General features: G+C 40.9%; 1 protein-coding gene across 4 annotated transcripts in view; it reads right to left on the bottom strand.

Annotated features, from left to right (window-relative positions):
* The window catches only part of dpy19l3 (dpy-19 like C-mannosyltransferase 3), a 76,693-nt gene that overhangs the window by 21,944 nt on the left and 36,723 nt on the right, over positions 1-18,026 (bottom strand). For all 4 annotated transcript variants that reach the window (XM_084349152.1, XM_084349151.1, XM_084349150.1 and 1 more), the window contains 3 exons: positions 15,494-15,605; positions 13,567-13,623; positions 13,132-13,214 (listed from right to left, as the gene is read on the bottom strand). In XM_084349152.1, coding sequence (XP_084205278.1) covers positions 13,132-13,214; positions 13,567-13,623; positions 15,494-15,605 — 252 coding nt within the window. The remainder of the gene's footprint in view (positions 1-13,131; positions 13,215-13,566; positions 13,624-15,493; positions 15,606-18,026) is intronic.

Here is an 18,026-nt window from a genome sequence, read left to right on the forward strand (position 1 = left end):
CGTTGTGCAATTACACTGGGTGTGGTCACAAGCAGAGCAACATTCTTAAATCATTCTACCCACAGAGATCAGTGAGTTCATGCTTTAACGATCCAGCTTCACATCCAGCTAACCCTACAGAAATAGTTTGAATCTTTACACTTAAATTCACACATAATCAGGAAGACGAACATTCAAATGCCAATTACAAGTACCAGAGCACACACATGCACACACTGTAACGCCATTATAGATGCGAGTGCCTTGGTCACAGTCCAGTTACACAGGAATACAGGACATAGATTGCTTTACATATTTATTGTATGCTCTGTATGTACAGTATGTATGTGAAGCACAATAATGACTGGCTTGATGTGTGAAATAAAAATATACGCTTGACTGGATGTGCATATGGGCGTGTGATGCATTGGCATATGAATGTGTGTATTCATACATGCTCTCGGGTAGATGTGTGGGTTGATGTCTTGGCCTCCTGACCTGCAGTCCTCTCTCTCTGAGTGTGTGAATTGAATCCCTCACTGCATCCCGGGGAATAGCTCCCCTCCAAGTTGATTTACATTTAATTCCACGTTTATATTCTCATATGTAAATGCCAGAAGGCACTGGCATGCACCCCGCTGACATCATAAAAATTAAATAATGACATTAATTGTAGTTATTTGGGGCGGCTGCAGGAGACTCACTATGGTGACTCTTCTATTTGTGTATGGGTCAGTGTTTATGGGTTCAGGCACTTGCATTTAAACGGGTTTATAAGCGCTTGTTGCTCTCATTCAGAGAGCACTGCTTAGAAAGAAAAACATAAGAGTGAGTCGACTGAAACAGAAAGAGAGGCCACAGGGACCGGGCAAATAATGTGATGCATGACCAGCAGCCATACTGTACTAGAGTTCTTCAGCTTTTAAGAAACAAAGACTGTTTCCATGAAATACATTAGAACTTGTACAGACAAATCCTAGGTAATTAATACCATTAAACTGCTATAGTCATTTTTTATTTTATTTTTTTATTTCTTTATCAACAATATACCAAATAACCATATCTAATGTGATAGGTGTCACAGAGAAATATCACTCCAGTCAGCACTTCCCATTCACTCCACGGAGCATTTTAGCGTCTTTTAGCAAATGTTTTAGTTTAATGACACACAACTTCTGATCCATTCTGCCTGCTCTCAACAACCTTGTTTCAAGCCACAGAAGGGAGCTCTGCCCAGCTAAAAAGTTCACAGAAAGCGATTATATGTTACGTGCCCACCAGCAAATGGCAGACTGACAAATTAAGCAACTAGCCAGTAAACACCAAAGCATTTAGCTGCTCAACAGACAGACTGTTACATCAGGAGTTGGTGACGACTACAACAAAGCTAAAAAGAGAGTGAACATTGGACTTATGTGTAGTTGTCTGAAACACTACTCCTTACTAACACAATCACCTAAACAGCTTTCTCAGATTATATGACATGATGTGGTTACAGCCTTTTGTCACAAAAGGCCCAAACTAAATGAGATAAAGCTGTTATAAATGCTGTGAATTACAGCTGTTTTCCTGCTTCCATATGTCAAAATGCCTGCTATCAAAAAAAATGTGACAGTAGCATGATAGAAGCGTGCCAAATAAAATGACTGTTCTAACATGACCAATATGTTCTGGTACATATGCAAAAGGCAAGACTTTATAGGAACATGCTTTCTGTGATTCCTCTCATTAATATACTGTTTTAAGGCCACATGTTAAACATAGCCAAAGTTCCAAACTTGAGGTGAGCGTACGTTGAAGTGCTCTCTGAAAGCCGAGGCTTCAGTCTGCTCTCAATGTTAACAATCATAAAGGGGTTGATTGCAGCCCTGTGATGAACCTGCGGCGTTACTAGTGGCAGTGCTCATTGTATTTCTACAACTGTTCTTTAAATATCATACCTGGACTAGTAACAATTACATTTGAGATAGCTACAGTTCGTTTAACAACTAGTCAGATTTGAGTTTTAGGTATATAAAAAAGGAATATCCACTCGTCAGAAGCATGTAAACATTTTCAAGCAAAGAAAAAATATGACCGTGAAAATGAGCATGATGTGTCCTCTTTTGAAGAATCTTAATAATACACAGGGAAAACGAGTCATCTGTCTATATGAAGAGAATCTGAACAAATGCACCTGTTCATACTGTTCAGCACTACTGACTGCCTGCACTCCTGCCTGATGTTGCTGTGGATATTTGCGATAACAACTGCAAAGGCTCAGCAAAGAGTCACGCCAGCGTTTGCCTTCAGAACGATTAACTTATCACCTGCAGTCACAAAAGGACCAAAACTACTTTATGCCCACTTCACAACTTGTTTTCACACAGACACACGAGTAATTCACATTTAACATAAAGCTCTGCCCTGGTCCAGCCGCGCACAGGTGTTTAACTTATTTTGTCTGATTAGGTCTTTTCTCATTAAATGTACTACTGTATGTTGGTATCTGAAATCTTTCTGAATTCACTTTTACAGACTGCTGAAGACTAAAGAGAAGAGAAGTTATATAAAAAAGATATTATCTAAGCTGCTTTGTAGAATTAATTAAGCACAAGGTTTTCTGAATGAAACGACAATCAGGATATCCATCCAAAGCCACATGACATTGGTCAGGTTGACAATATTTAAAATACAGCATGAACAGGCTTTTATACTCTACACTGCACATACATTTTAGTGGCACTGAGGGAAAAAATGACATCGACGCAAACTTACTCTCATAGTAAACAGTGTTTGGTAATCTCACACAAATTCCAGAGTTAAGGGCCATCCAAACCAAGAACAATAACTATAACAGTAAGTATTGTGATAACAATGTGAGCGTCAACAAAGATGAACGATAATGTTCTTTTGACAGTTGAGCCCAGCACGTACTGCATGCTTCAGCTGCGTCAGCGGCTTAGGTAAATGGATATTGATGATCTGTTACTGAGAAACAAAAGAAAACCAGAAGGATTCGGCTTCACGAAATTCTTGAGATGAGAATCCAACACTATGTTGGGAATAGTGTCGTCTTTTGAAGACAAATGTTATATTTTCAAACGAGTCAACATCAATTATCCTGGTAATCATCAAAGAGGACGTCAGTAAGGAACAAAAGAAACCAACCAACCAGTGTTGGCCCAGAATATACACCATTAACTTATGGGGATTAAAAGGACGGATCCATTTTTGTTAAGTTCTCAAAGAATAATGCATCTTGATGAAAAAGAACAGCTGTATTTTGGTGACTTGTATCTACAGTATGATAACAAAATGGGACAGTTGGGCCTCGGCGGAGGTATGTGCTCTACTGAATGCCATTCTGGTTTTATGTTTAATTTGCAGCCTATTATTTTGTAATATAAGCATTTAATAAGTTGTGAATGTGATGCCTTGTAAATTCAGATGGATTTTGATTGGCTGTCAGTTTCTATCGTTCATCAAATCACTCTGAAAGTAATCCCAACAATATCTTTTTTTACTGCTGTGGTCGTTAAAGGTCGTTGTAGTTTGGACTCATCATCATCCAGTTAATACACAACGATTTGTATGCTCATCTATTTATAGTTAAAGTTATTGTACTTGGTGTGGACAGCCCTTTAAATGTACTACAAGTTCAATGCATCTATGTGACCTCCTCAAGCAAACAACACCATCGACAAGAACACTGGCTATTTCTATATTTCTATACTTATTTTTACTGCCTGTCCCCAAGTGAAATTTCCTGCAGACTAAATGACTTACAGCACGCAGACTGGGATAGCCTATCTTTACATCGTCACAGGTGAAGTTTTGCAGCGAGCATAGTTAAAAGAAAGCAGAGCCAGTGGGAGACTTTTCTTTTAAATGTCAGGCTCTGGTGCTCATAATTCTTTTGTCCACAGGGGCCTTCAAAATGGACAAGAAATGAAAGTTCCTCGTAGCTTCTTTATGTGGTAGTTAACTCCAGTTAAATGTTGTTGAGTGGAAGAGATGAGGAGGACTAATACTGAGCCTGAGAAAATGATGGGAAGTGTTCTTATAAACGCGTCAGGCAATAGACTTTTACTGAAGTCTGACTTCTGACTGAGAGATATGTACTTCAATCAATGACAGTCTCTCTCTCTGAACTGCCTCTGGATCAGTTAGAATGCAGAGAAAGACAGACACACACACACACACACACACACACACACACACACACAGACACACACACACACACACAGACACACACAGACACACAGACACACACAGACACACACACACACACACACAGATCACAGACACAGAGCTGCACATTCCCCATTTAAGGATGAGGCTAAATGCTGGTAATTTAAACAATTTAAAACACAACAAGGAGCAGGATGACAAGAAGACAATTAAGGGAGTGAGAGAGCGAGTCAGAGACAGCACGAGCAGAGGATGTAAAAATCAGCGAGGATACAGTTTCTTGGAGCAAGCTGTAAACTGAATTTTACTGGAGGACTGACTTGCGAATAGTGGCACATGCTTCCTAAGAACGGATGATGCAATGTGTTTTAATTACACAGACAGATGGACACAATATGACAGACCTACAAAACAACACTGGGAGGGAGAGGGAGTGATGAGCCCTATTTGCACTAGAATAGATTTATCTGGGGACCTCATATGAGTAAGGAGCTTAACCTTTACCCACACAGAATGAACAGTCGAGGACGCCCACACCAGAAAAATGACAGCAATGGTCATTTGAACAAACAAACCCAAAAACTGTTTGGAGACTGGCTAAATTGCTTTAGCTACTGTTTCAAGAGTTAAACAGTGCTGCTGTAGCAGTATTCAGCATCCCCCCGTTGGACTGAGTGGCAAAACATTCATCAACATGGCTGCGTTTAGTAAAAGGCCCGGGAAAACCAGGAGCAAACACACAATCATCTGTGGAAATTAAAGGTAGTTTGGTTCAACATTGATCCTTACCAGTGGTCTGTGGGCATTGACATGTGACCGGTAATCTAGTTTCCTAACATGTATATGTCCCTGTTGAATCTTTCTGTAAAGTGTCAATCACACAAAACTTTTCCCATTGTTTTTTCAATGTTGCAGCACTTGCTAAATATTAACAATGTTGCCAGAAGTCTTTCTGCCATTCAGCGGCTGTATCGGCTTTATTGTGGTGACTTCCACCTTCGGTAACATCACGTGGACAGCCTCTGTACATTACACACACCAGCTCCTGTAGGTCAGTAAGAAAGTTAGCTTTAGCTAGTTAGCTAATAAGTGAACTGAAAAGGCTGATGCTAAGTGTGTTCAGCTATCGGTGCTTTAAGTTAAGAGAGCTAGCCATACAGTTCTTTTACTGCACTGTTTACACAAACATACACAAAACACACACACACACGCACACACGCACACACAAACATTGATCCACATTATCATGTATAAAACTCACTTCACTTCTCGTAGGGCTGTACTGCTAGTACAGGGACTGAGTGGAAGTTAATCTAGGCCACAATGACAAAACCCTGTTGTTTAAATCAGACAGCAGGGGTGTGTTAGAAAAAAGGAATACAAACTTTACTGTTTGCCTTGTGGAAAAGGAGGTAGCGATCAACCAGCGGTGATAGAGTGGGGGATGATGCTCTGACATAGACAGCCATGTTGGACTACTGGCGACTTTGTGACCGTCTCCTTTAACTCTCCTTCCGTCTCTCCCTGACTATTTCCATTCCAAATCTGGAACTGTTACTCACTGATTGTGTTATGAGCATATGATATCCTCTCATATTGATTGCGGGCAAATGAATTGGATCGAACAGAATCATTTTGTGGCAGCAAATATTGCATTGTTGTCCACAGAATCTACATAATATTGTATTGTGATGAAACTCGTGATTTACACCTCTAGCTGGAGTTAGAAACTCTACTGTGTTTTTATTATTGAGATTTCTGCCTCCAGGTGAGTAGAGGGCAGCATGCACACCACCTGTTTTGTCCCCCAAAAATCGACTTCAATCCATTATGTCCTGAGAAACGTCCTTGTGACCGAAGTGTTGACCTTACATGCTAAATCAATGAGAGGCTATAAGAGTGTGTTGAAATTGACTTTTTCCTTTGGTATTTCTGCCTCTAGCCCGATACAAAGGGGAATGGAACTTCCATCAACCTCACTTTGGACGTGAGAAGTTTCATAAGAGCTATTTCTTTATATTTCCCATTAAAGAAAGTTGATTCTGTGGGTTATCTCTTCAGTATCTGTTGTGGTGCTCAGCTGTGAGCACCTTGAATCAAATTCCATTCGCCTCATTTGTAGGTAGAGGCAGAAATATCACAGACAAGACCCGATGAATAAATAAGAAATTATTAGCATGTATAGCCACTAGAGACAATGAGATCATTTTTTTGTAATTTGGGTGACCTGACCCTTTACAGTATATTAAAGGATAACTACCATTTTTTACAACCTGGACCTTATTTCTAGCAAAATATATGGTCATTTACTCACCCAGATAACTTTGGTGTCATTCGGCGTCGTTCGGACGAAATTAGATCCAGTGTAGCGCCGATATATCCATATAATGCGAGTAACGGGGCATCGACACACAGCCTCTATATAACGCATTATCTGCCACGAAACTAGTTCATTTCACTAATATTTTGTTACGATACGCTAGTGCTATTCCCCTCTGAGTCCGGGCTCGTCTGTTATCAACATCCGGGGTCTGTAGGTTGACCTACTACCTCTGACCTGGAAGATGTCGTCTCTGAGCTGCGCGCACACCCACGACAGCCGGCTTGTTTACCTGTAGCTGCTACTGCTAGTTTGACCCCGGATGTTGATAACAGACGAGCCCGGACTCAGAGGGGAATAGCACTAGCATATCATGACAAAATATTGGTGAAATGAACTAGTTTCGTGGCAGATAATGCGTTATATAGAGGCTGTGTGTCGATGCCCCGTTACTCGCATTATATGGATATATCGGCGCTACACTGGATCTAATTTCGTCCGAACGATGCCAAATGACACCAAAGTTATCTGGGTGAGTAAATGACCATATATTTTGCTAGAAATAAGTTCCAGGTTGTAAAAAACGGTAGTTATCCTTTAAGGTTATAATTAGTTCACAAATCAATGATACACAGTATACAGATGATTAATATTACAGTCACTAGTTGGTGTAGTTATATGACAAAAGTTGGCTTTTGTCAGGTTGTTGACTAAAAAGGCTAGTTCTCAGTGTGTTTAGCCACCAGCGTTCTCAGTTACGCCAGCTAATTAAGACACTGCTCTCAATTGTACAACAGATGTTACACACTCAGGCTGGATGATGCTATCGTCCATCACAGATGACTTACAGTCATTGACAACTAAGCCATTCTGGCTTTGTAACATTGTGACCCCACCACCCAGCCCCTTGCCAGAAAGCATAAAAAGGACTATGTCTCCTCAGAGTTATGGTAAGGAAGGAGTTGTGACATGTTGGAGAGAATATAAAAATAAGTTGTTGTTGCTAGTCCAGTTTTTTCATTTTCTTATTAGGTTAGGTGATCCCCAGACCCTCCATTAAGTTGGGGGCAGCAGAGTTTCTTCTCTGTGGGCCATTGTTTGGATGCTTCATTCCTTTGCTATTTGCGTTTTCTTAGCTCGAATTCCTCCGCATAATGCTAATTTTGTCACAAGCTTCCCAGGCCATACACAACTATGTTACGGATATGTGGTGCGGAGACAAAACACCCGGCATGGGGATGCATGTGGGACACACGTCCGCCAGGGTTGTGAAACTTGACTTGTCTGTTCCCTTGCCTGGTGATAGGAGCATGAGTTCTCTTGCCTGGGTGAGACAGTTGGAGGTTGCTGTCAGAGCGACAGTAGGAAGTGTTGATGACTACAGTGGTGAGCTGGTAAGCAACTCGGCAGCAACTAAAGCAAATAAAAACAGACCCCACCCTCAAAAATACAATGTAATCATCCTACCAGTGTACTGGCAATGCATGAGCAATGCCTACCTCATTATCATTTGAGCATTAGGAAAATGGCAAATATGTGGCTGAATATAAGTAACGGTCTATGGAGAAAACAGGGAACAGACATGATTAACTGTGTGAGGACCAAACGATTGAAATAAGAAGGGGGGCTTGTGAAAGATAAATAAAAAAGTACAAAATACTTTAATTTAATCTACTGATTAGTAGTAAATGAAAAAATAAGAGCTTCTTGCTTTTGCAACCAACTGGTTAAAAGCAATATCCATTTCTGTTTATGCTAGATTTTAATTGTTTAACTAAAAAATTCATGAATGCTTTCATTCATATGTTGGAAATGTTACTATATTTTCACAATCAGACCTCATCCATAAAGGTGGCAAATCGGGAAATCCTCATATGAGTCACTTTGGAGCGGTAATAATGGGCCTTTAGAAGACAAACAGCCTACTTTCTCATTCAGGAGTGAGGACTTGTGGGATAAACAAAGTCAAAAATGCTGACTTTTTCTTTTGAGTGTGTTCCTTCTCTGAATGGGTCTCCATGCTGAGTAGCTAGATGAGCCTCCTGAATTTGCAGCAAAACTGCTGTCAAAGCTCTCATTAATAATTTTCACTGCAGCCTTCATAATTCTCGACCACAGACCGTATATCTCGACCCAGAAGAGGAGGAGTGAGGGCAGGACGAGGTTAGGAAAAAAACAAGGAGTCTTTCAAAACAAAATATGTGATACTGGTATTATCAGATGGCCTCTCTATGGTGAAATATGTACGATGAGTGCTGTTTGGAGGGAGAAAACAAGAGAAGTGAAAGGGAGGAGAGATTGATTCTGTGATTGTTGTGTTTCTGGCTCATATAGAGTCAAATTTTCTGTGCCAAACAACGGAGAAATGATACAATGAGTTCATCATATGAACATTACACATACTCTCCAGTTGTAACTGTCCGACTGCAATATTTAAGATGCAATAAAACCCACTCCCGACTCTCATCTGTACTGTGAAATGTGACATGTGAGCTGTGCTCCCTGCTCCAGCTCCAGCCTGCAGTGTGCTGCACTGTGTATGAATCTGTGAGCCCTGATAGTCTGAGAGCTACCAGTTTATATTAAACATGTGGCTGAGCTTAAGCTGCTCCTCTCTACAGTATGCTGCACATGTAACACTTGCACTGCCTTGAACTCTTCATGCCAAGTATCAAACTTTTATGTCGGAGAGCAGAGCAGTGAAGCTCTTGCTAATCATCACTTGTTTATTTTTCGTAAGTCTCCGCTGACTGGCACGACGCTGCTATGGCAGCACAAGCATGCAAATCTGAATTTGAAAAAAAGATTAAAAAACAGGTTGAGGAAGAAGCAGAGAGGCTATACAGAAGTGATATCTCTGACTTTCAAAACTGCACACTCACAACTATAACTCAGACTTGGAGGCAGTGGAACTACCCAGCATTGCTATTGATTTATTGACTGCCCATTTAAACTGAGTATCAGCCTACAGCTGAGCTGTGGAGCCTCTGCTGTTATCAAGTGGAAACTTGTGAGTTATGGTTGTGCAAAGTCCAGATGAACCTGTACTGCTTGTTATCACGTTAGCTACACCTCAGTTCTTCACACGTGTGAAGCCCAGGGTCTCTAATGATTGCCCTGGGAATTATGATTATCCCTTATCACCCAGTCTTATACCACACATCTTTCTATACTCATGAGGGCATAGGACATGTTTCATTAGCTCGTGTGAGGGTCTTCTTACCTCGAATCTTAAGGATCTACCTTTAACCTAATCAATATTCTGATTTCAGATGCTCTTTGTAGGGAGAACAGCTTGTGCACACCTTAAGATTGACAGGTGCGTAGGGCCAACAAAATCAGGAAAAATAACTCCTGCACAATGTCCTTAGACCTTCATCACAATATCTCAAAGATGCTCTTTGTAGAATTTAGAATTTGGAAAATTAGAAGGACTCTTTTGAACATTTGATCTTTTTGACATTTCAGCCTTGTAACAACAGAAGTACAACAAAACTGATAAAAATCACCCTGCGTCTTTATTGGTCTACGATTTCGCAGCCCAGGGGCCGACATAAAATGTCAGCAGTTGACATTGCGCTCAAGTTAAATGTTTTTAATCTGACAGTCATATTGGTAGAGAGAGGGGATGGTGGTAAAGTTACAGCCAGGCCAGTGAGCACAGTCGAGCTGGTGCTTCAACATTAGTGTGAAGCCACTGGATGTTCCTAAAGAGACGTCAGAACTATTTCCAGCCGTGTTTGTGGCAACAGAAAACAGGAGATTTAAGTCAAAACATTATCTTTCCTTAACCCTAAACAACACATACGTATAGTTTCAACCAATCCATTATTTGCAGAAACGTACATTTATTCAGGTGGCGGGGTTGGATTTCAACAACGGGCCACATTAAATCCTTTTCTGAACATTTGCAACCTTTATCAGTCGTGCATGATTCATTCATGGCGCATGTCCCCTGCAGCTAGAATTACCAAAATGAGTCTATGACAGCTTTACATAAATACTAGCTTGTCCAGGAATATACTCTCTTCTACATGCATACATGCATGTATCTATCTCTGTGCCCCTCAATATGCCACAGCTTGAGAATCTCCCATGATCATTCTATACAAAACTAAATAGCCTTGGCCCCAGTCAGCAAGAGAATACAGCGTAAGACAAACCCCATTCCCCATCTTAACACTTTCATCTGGAATGTAATTAGTGCAGCAGCAAGAAGCTTAGTGCTCCGCCCTGCTCTCAGCCCCAACCAAGGTAACTCTAGGCAGCCCCTAATCCTCGGAGCCTAATGGGATTAGCTCCGGAGGGAAGGGAACCCATGTCACACACACAAATACATTCAAAATCCCAAACTCTCCTCCTCTGTCTCGCTCTCCATCTCTCACCCCCTCTCCCTCTCTGTGCTATTCCACTATCTGTCTAATAGGATTAGACCAAAATTGGCCATTTCTTAAAAATCACATCTGGTCCACTCAGTGTCATCATGCTGATGATGATAGGATGGAAATAATGAGCTTTGAAATATGACTTATTCAGTAAAGAAGAGAACTACAGTGATCATCTAGGGGAAAGACCTGAATCTAAAGTGGTTCTGCTTTTAGACTTTAATGCTTTTTAATTAGCCGTTTGTTTCAGTGAAGAGTTTTGGCCAATTATCAAAATTAATCAATCCTGACAAGAATAACAGGAAAATAACCTCCAAGATATTCACTTAAGTACAAAATAGAATTATTCTTGTACAATTCTTATCAGTTGTTGAAAACCCCTACTAGCTCACCATTCAGCAGGTTTAATCAAGTAGAGCACTTGCACACACAGCAAACTGCACACGGATGGAAACTTGCAGGTGTGAAAAAACAGAAACATTTAATACATGCTCAGTGAATTCCACAATAATGGAAATCTTTCTCCTACACTACAGCACAATAATTGGAAGATTCCTCTTTTTACTGAAGTCAACAATCCAATCTTTTTACAGCAGTTCTTCTGGTGTTTTTGCATCGTTCACAGAAAGTATGCACCTGCCAAACATCTCACTGCTTTTTATTTCATTGTTGGGAAGATGGCCCTTGCATACAACTGGGCTGTCTGCAGTAGAAAGACATAATATTTTTGAAATTGGTGCTACATGACCAGAGAAAACAGGGGAAAACTGCAGTGGTGTTCCCTTTTGCTCAAAAGGTAGAAACCTATAACAACCAGAATGCACTGCGCCGCACCAGACCAATAAACACACCTGCTGATGGGTGGACACACGTGTGAGCTGGGCGGTGCTTGGTTTTGGCTCAGAGACTTGGAGTTTTGAAACAGGAAACAGTGATGATGGCGGCTGGTAACAAATAATATGGTATTACATCTACACAGTCCACTCAATTATGTTTCTGAAAACATTATAGGCAGTCTAGTAACAGAATCTTGGTTTGTAGTTTATCAGCGTTGCCTCGTGGGGAGATGCCCCTCACTCGATCTGAGATGGAGAGAGGTGAGGCGCTCACTCTCGATCCGACTATACTATTTGTATTTTTTTCAGCAAAAGACTGTGGGCTCTGGGTACAGGCAACACGGAGAGAAGTTAACCATTATTCAGTTGTATATACTACCAACACTGTATTTGAAAATCAGCAAAGTTCCCCATTTACTAAGGATTTACACAGTTATACACAGACATACTTTACAGTTTATAAAATAAGTATTCTATGCAAAAATATTTTTTGAAATGTCTATTCAATATTAATATTTAAAAAAAAACTTTTACAAAGAAACCAAAAATCAACCCCGTTTCTGTTCAAGGTTGATCGTTGCCGTTAGACATGAATGGTCTCCTTGATAAGTAAACTGACCTTTGAGCTTGAGATCACTTTATGAAAAAAAGATGAAAAACATTCTAATAACGAAGTGAATTTTTCACTTTCTTTACAGCTTTTTCACTTATCGTCAATTGAATTGCTGTTTAATTATAGGTACATCCCTGAAAGGAAGGCCTATCCACAGTGCAGTGTCTGACCCATGTTCAACCCCGATCTGGTAGGGGACACACTGACTCATTCAGATCAGCCACCAATTCATGTTAAACTCACTTCACTGTGCTGATCTGAATGGTTTTGACTAAAAACAATACAAATATGGGCGGCTGGATTTGATGTGATGTGTCCTTGGCCAGAAATTGTGCCTGGGAAGTTACATGGTATGCTATATAGATGCTTAGCCAACAGGAAGTCTGATGCCCCACATCCAACCTGATGACCAGAAAATGACAGACACACACAGATGTGCAAACACAAAAACACACACAGCAGCCACAGTGCAGAGCCATTCCAAATCACTGCTCCATCTATGATCCCATCGTGCTGATGCTCTTGATCGAAAGCCCAGCAACAGTGACCCCTGAGGTGGGTTAGAGTTCTGCCAACAGCTGGGTCCCTTCCAGCACCCCCAAATCTTATTCAGGGAGACCCATCGGCTCTCATCACTCATGGGCCAGACTCCCCGGCAAACAAGCGCCGATACACGAGTAAACACACACGCACGCACGCACGCACGCAAGCAGACTAATCAAGGGCATCAGGCAAAGGGAAACTTGATCCGAGGAAACAAGCTAATCAGATTTGCTTCGATTTGATTTGTGCTCTGGATTAGAGTGTGTGGGTTTATGTGTGTACCTAATCCAGGTCATGAGCTCCACAGTGTCTGGATCATAAAACTCCCTCAGTTCTGATAACTCCTCCATTAGCTTAGGCCAGAACTAGAGGGGAAACAGACAGAGACAAGTGATGGAAACCCTTGCGTTAGTATTTATGAAGGCCATAAAACAGAGCATCAAACCTACTGATGTGTCTTAAATAACATCTCATTACAGCTCTGAATATATCAGTGTATATGACAGCCTTCAGCAACAAAATAAATAAAAGCCAAGCAATTGTTTTGGTATCCTGTTATGATCCAATTGCTTTATATCATTTTCTTTTGCTACTTTCAAAACCATTTCAAGCATTTTCCTTTTCTCATATCGCTACACAGTTTGTAAAACCTGGTTCGGCTGTGTAATGAGACCGTCAATACAGTGATGAGCATAACCCACCAGGGAAATGGCATACCTTGTAATACAGGCAACCGATCATCGCCAGTGGAACTGCATATCTGACAAGCCTTAACTGCAAAATGAGAGAAAGAAAACATTTCTAATGAAATGAAGGAATATAATCATATCACAGGTGGTGGGAGTCAGACAGAGATATACCTAAAGGTGAAGACAAGCACAGAATGAGATAACACAGAGATAAAGCGACAGACAGAGCAGCACTGCTCACAAGTATCATTTCTTATCTGATCCACGCTGTTGTCATGTTATGACCACACTGACACCTAGTGGCCCCAGTAGCAATGGTATCAACAGTCGAGAGTGGAGGCTGTGGATTCAAATTTAAGTGGACATTAGGCAGCATAATGGCTCACCTTCATGTGAGAATCACTCTGGGAATAGAGTCTCACAGGGTGCGGTCAAATTTAGAGATCATCATTTTTCATACATATGTATATATATATATATATATATATATATACATATGTATGAAAAGCAAATAAGACTAAGAGTCTGAGCAAGCATTGAAGGCCAACTTCTGACAGTTTCTTTTACAGTCAATACTGACAGTAAAGTATTGATGTTTGATACCAGTTTTAGTGACGACCAACAGTATGACCATCACCGGTCTTATATTTCCTGCTCAAGTAACAACTTGTCTGAGACTGAATTTTATCCAAGGAAAGGGTGCTTCTGTTAAGACCCTGATATACGAACATGTTTGGCATATTTTGTTAAATGAAAGCAGGGTTTTATGCTAAAGATGCTTCTACTCCTGGACTTAAAGGAAAAGTTCACCCAAATATGAAAATGTAGTTATATCTTCTCACCTCCATGCTGATGGAAAGTGTGAACTTTCGTAGTTCACAAAACATTTCTGGAGCTTCACAGCAAAAACATTCAAAGAGACCGAAACAACTACACCTACGACACGCAGTCAAGCTTATGCCCCCCTTCACATGGGACACACACTGATGCCTTTAGTGTAGCAGCTTCTGTGAAGATTGCACCCTAAAAAAGGGTTTAAATAATATCTTGTCGAATCAATTTGGGACCTCGTGGCTTCCAGAGACTTGAACTGTGTGTAAACCATTTTTAATACAAATGTTCCATCTACTTCAGCAGTTCAGGAGAATGCTGTAATGCTGTTTTGCTGTGAAGTGCTGGAAGTGTTTTGTTTTGTGTTTTCCTCGAGGAAACTTCACCTGACTTTCCATGAGGGTGACTAGATAATGACTGAATTTTTCATTTTTGGATGGACCATTTCTTTAAGGAACTGACAAAGGTATTGATACTGTCAACTCACACATTGTGTATGTATTGAAACATTTCAAATGATACTCAGCCCTAGTTATCATTCAGTGCTTTTCAGTAACAGATGCTTCCACTGGATCAGTGGAACTAAAAAAACATAGTTTAGGGCAAAACTTTAAAAATGCAATAACCATTTTTTGGTCATCTGGCAGTAACAGCCTAAAAACACAACATCTGTGTGTAAGTGAATGAAAAGTAAAAGCATTGCAAGAATAATGATTACTGTGGAAAGAAAAAAATACAAATAAAAAATAAATACATCAACATAACAACAACAAAAATATATTGTTGCCGTTTTACACATCAAGCAGGCATTGAGCAAAATTAGCATTACAGTTACGTTTGTTGGCAATACCCAGAGCAATGAGCTAAAAGAGGCTAAACGCTTTGTATAGATAAAGGGGGTTGCAATCGTGACGGGTCTCTGTGTGTTCTTTCACATTACACACTTTCATTTATGCCATGGAAAATACAAAAAATATAGATTAGTGAAGCTTTAAAAGTAAAAGTCAGGATGGAAAAAACATAGTTTTCAAAGTCATGGATCACAGTTTTCATATCAAAGCAAGAGAAGGAAAACAGTGGAGCAGATGTTTGGAGCTGGAAGTGCGGTTACTGTGAACTCGTACCAGAACTTTACTGTTGCAGCGGAGAGCGTTGAGAAGCAGAGTCCACAGCTCCGTCCCACACACACCATAGGCCGCGATCGCACACATATGGCCGGTCCAGATATACTTCATCCTGGGCAGAGAGTAGGAGGGAGAGGCCATGTCAAGGGACATTCAAAATACTTGAAAACGCCAGAAAAAGACATTTAAAGTCAAACAAGACGACCAAATGGCGGAAGACTCAGTGAAACAGTTCTGCTGTAGCTAAACTTAATTTAGTGTCTAAAATACAGCATTATTATTTAACTTCTGATTCACAGCACATGAATTAAGAGTTCTAAATGAATGAGGAAAAGATTCATCAGAGAGCAGACAGAGCCATGAGAGAGAGAGAGAGAGAGCGAGAGAGGGAGAGAGAGTGGGGGGGAGAGAGAGAGAAAGTGGGGGGGGAGAGAGAGAAAGTGGGGGGGGAGCGAGGGAGAGAGCGACAAAGAGAGAGACAAAGAGAGAGAGAGAGAGAGAGAGAGAGAGAGAGAGAGAGAGAGAGGAGGCATGAAAAGTGCTGCCTCACAGAAATAAATCTCAATACGTTTTTAATGCAAAGGAGCTGTCTGACAGAAATGAATGGCTCTCTGCACTTTTGGCCTCTCGCTCTTCATCAGCATTTTAGAGAAAGTGCTGAAATCAAATGTGTCAGTTTCTGCACGACCTGGCTGCTGCTGTGTTAAAAGCTTTCAGATTCTTCGGCTTTTGTGCGAATTCAATCATTACTGTAATTCCTGACTGTAAGAGGGATGCATTGTATGAACTATACGGAATACATGTACTGTATAACACGTGCCTGCACAGCACATATACTTAGGTTACCATGAGAACATTGTGTGCTCCATGCACATGCACAGGGTAACCCAGTTACTGTCTCTGCTGCACTCAAAATCGTATTCATTAAGCTACTTATGTGAACCTTTGAATCTCCATGTTGCTATGAATAACCCAGATACAAACTATTCCCCTCTTCTTTTTGACTGAGTAATTGCAGGTTTCTTTTAATACAGGGAGAGGATGTGATTATTCCAGTTGTAAACTCTGTGATTCTCTTGACAGTCCTCACAAAGAGCCAAAAGTTAAAGACAATTATACTTTCACAAGAGGAATCATGGATGTCAAGCACAGCAGCCTGGGTTTGGAGCTTGAAATGACTAAACCTGAACAGTCTATTGTAGATGCTAGAATGAATACCACTTGTCAATAAAGATGAAAGTTGGGAGACAGGCCTGGGTGGGTTGTTGTGCTGAACACTATAGTGTGAAACTGAAAGCCACAAGGCATACTAGTCGAGTTGTGTGACACTACAGAGCTGCCATGAACCAACTATCAACATTGTGTAGGTCTGGGTTTGTAAAACCCAAAGCTAAAAGCACTAAGGTGATCAGTGGTGCCAGGAAAGGGCAAATACACAATGTCCTACACTTTCAGGCGTGTGAGTGGAAATGTCTAGTATTATGGTCACAGTACGTTGGCGTTAATGTCTAAGCTTATGGTGTATAACGCGCACCTACTTGCACTTATTTTACCAGCTGAGCTCTAGTGGGCTTGTAGGTAGCCTGTGTGAGAGAGAGTCTTGCAGATGTGTTGTGAGAGTCTCTCGTGGTGTGTGAGAGAGATACCAAAAAAACTCATGGTATGGGTAATTTAGTTACTTTAGTCAGCTGTAAAGTGTCTAGATAAGCTCAGTTTGGAGTATAATAATCATTGAAAGGCTGTGTTGTGTTCGCTGCCACAGACAAGAAATAAAAAGGCCTTGTTTATGCAACTTTACTATGCTGTCTTCCTACATTCTTCACGGCAGAGTTGGTCCGGACTGTGAAAAGCTACTCACCCACTATGAACCGGCCTTAAGATAAACTGCAATACAATTAAACCAGAGGTCACCCAACTGCGGTTCAGAGCTGAGGCTCTGGAAAGGTAGCATGTGGAATCACGTTACTTAGTGGATGATTGAACACAGGAGGTTTTGTTTTCTGTTGTGATTTTATTTAGCTTGCAGTTATCAGAAGAAACACTGGTTTCCTGAACCTGCATGCTTTTAGCAAAGCAGCCTAATCTCAGAGGGACACACAGTCTCATCAGTAGTAGTAGTAGTAGCAGTGGTAGTAGTAGCAGTAGAGGCAGTAGTAGCAGTAGTACTTGTAGCAGTAGTACTTGTAGAAGTAGTAGCAGTAGAGGCAGTAGTAGTAGAAGAAGGGGCAGTAGAGGCAGTAGTAGCAGTGGTAGTAGTAGCAGTAGAGGCAGTAGTAGCAGAAGTACTTGTAGCAGTAGTACTTGTAGAAGTAGTAGCAGTAGAGGCAGTAGTAGTAGAAGTAGAGGCAGTAGTAGCAGTGGTAGTAGTAGCAGTAGAGGCAGTAGTAGCAGAAGTACTTGTAGCAGTAGTACTTGTAGAAGTAGTAGCAGTAGAGGCAGTAGTAGTAGAAGAAGGGGCAGTAGAGGCAGTAGTAGCAGTGGTAGTAGTAGCAGTAGAGGCAGTAGTAGCAGAAGTACTTGTAGCAGTAGTACT

The sequence above is a fragment of the Pagrus pagrus genome (genome assembly GCF_965226575.1).
Source record: "Pagrus pagrus genome assembly, chromosome: 1".
NCBI classification, from domain to species: domain Eukaryota; kingdom Metazoa; phylum Chordata; class Actinopteri; order Spariformes; family Sparidae; genus Pagrus; species Pagrus pagrus.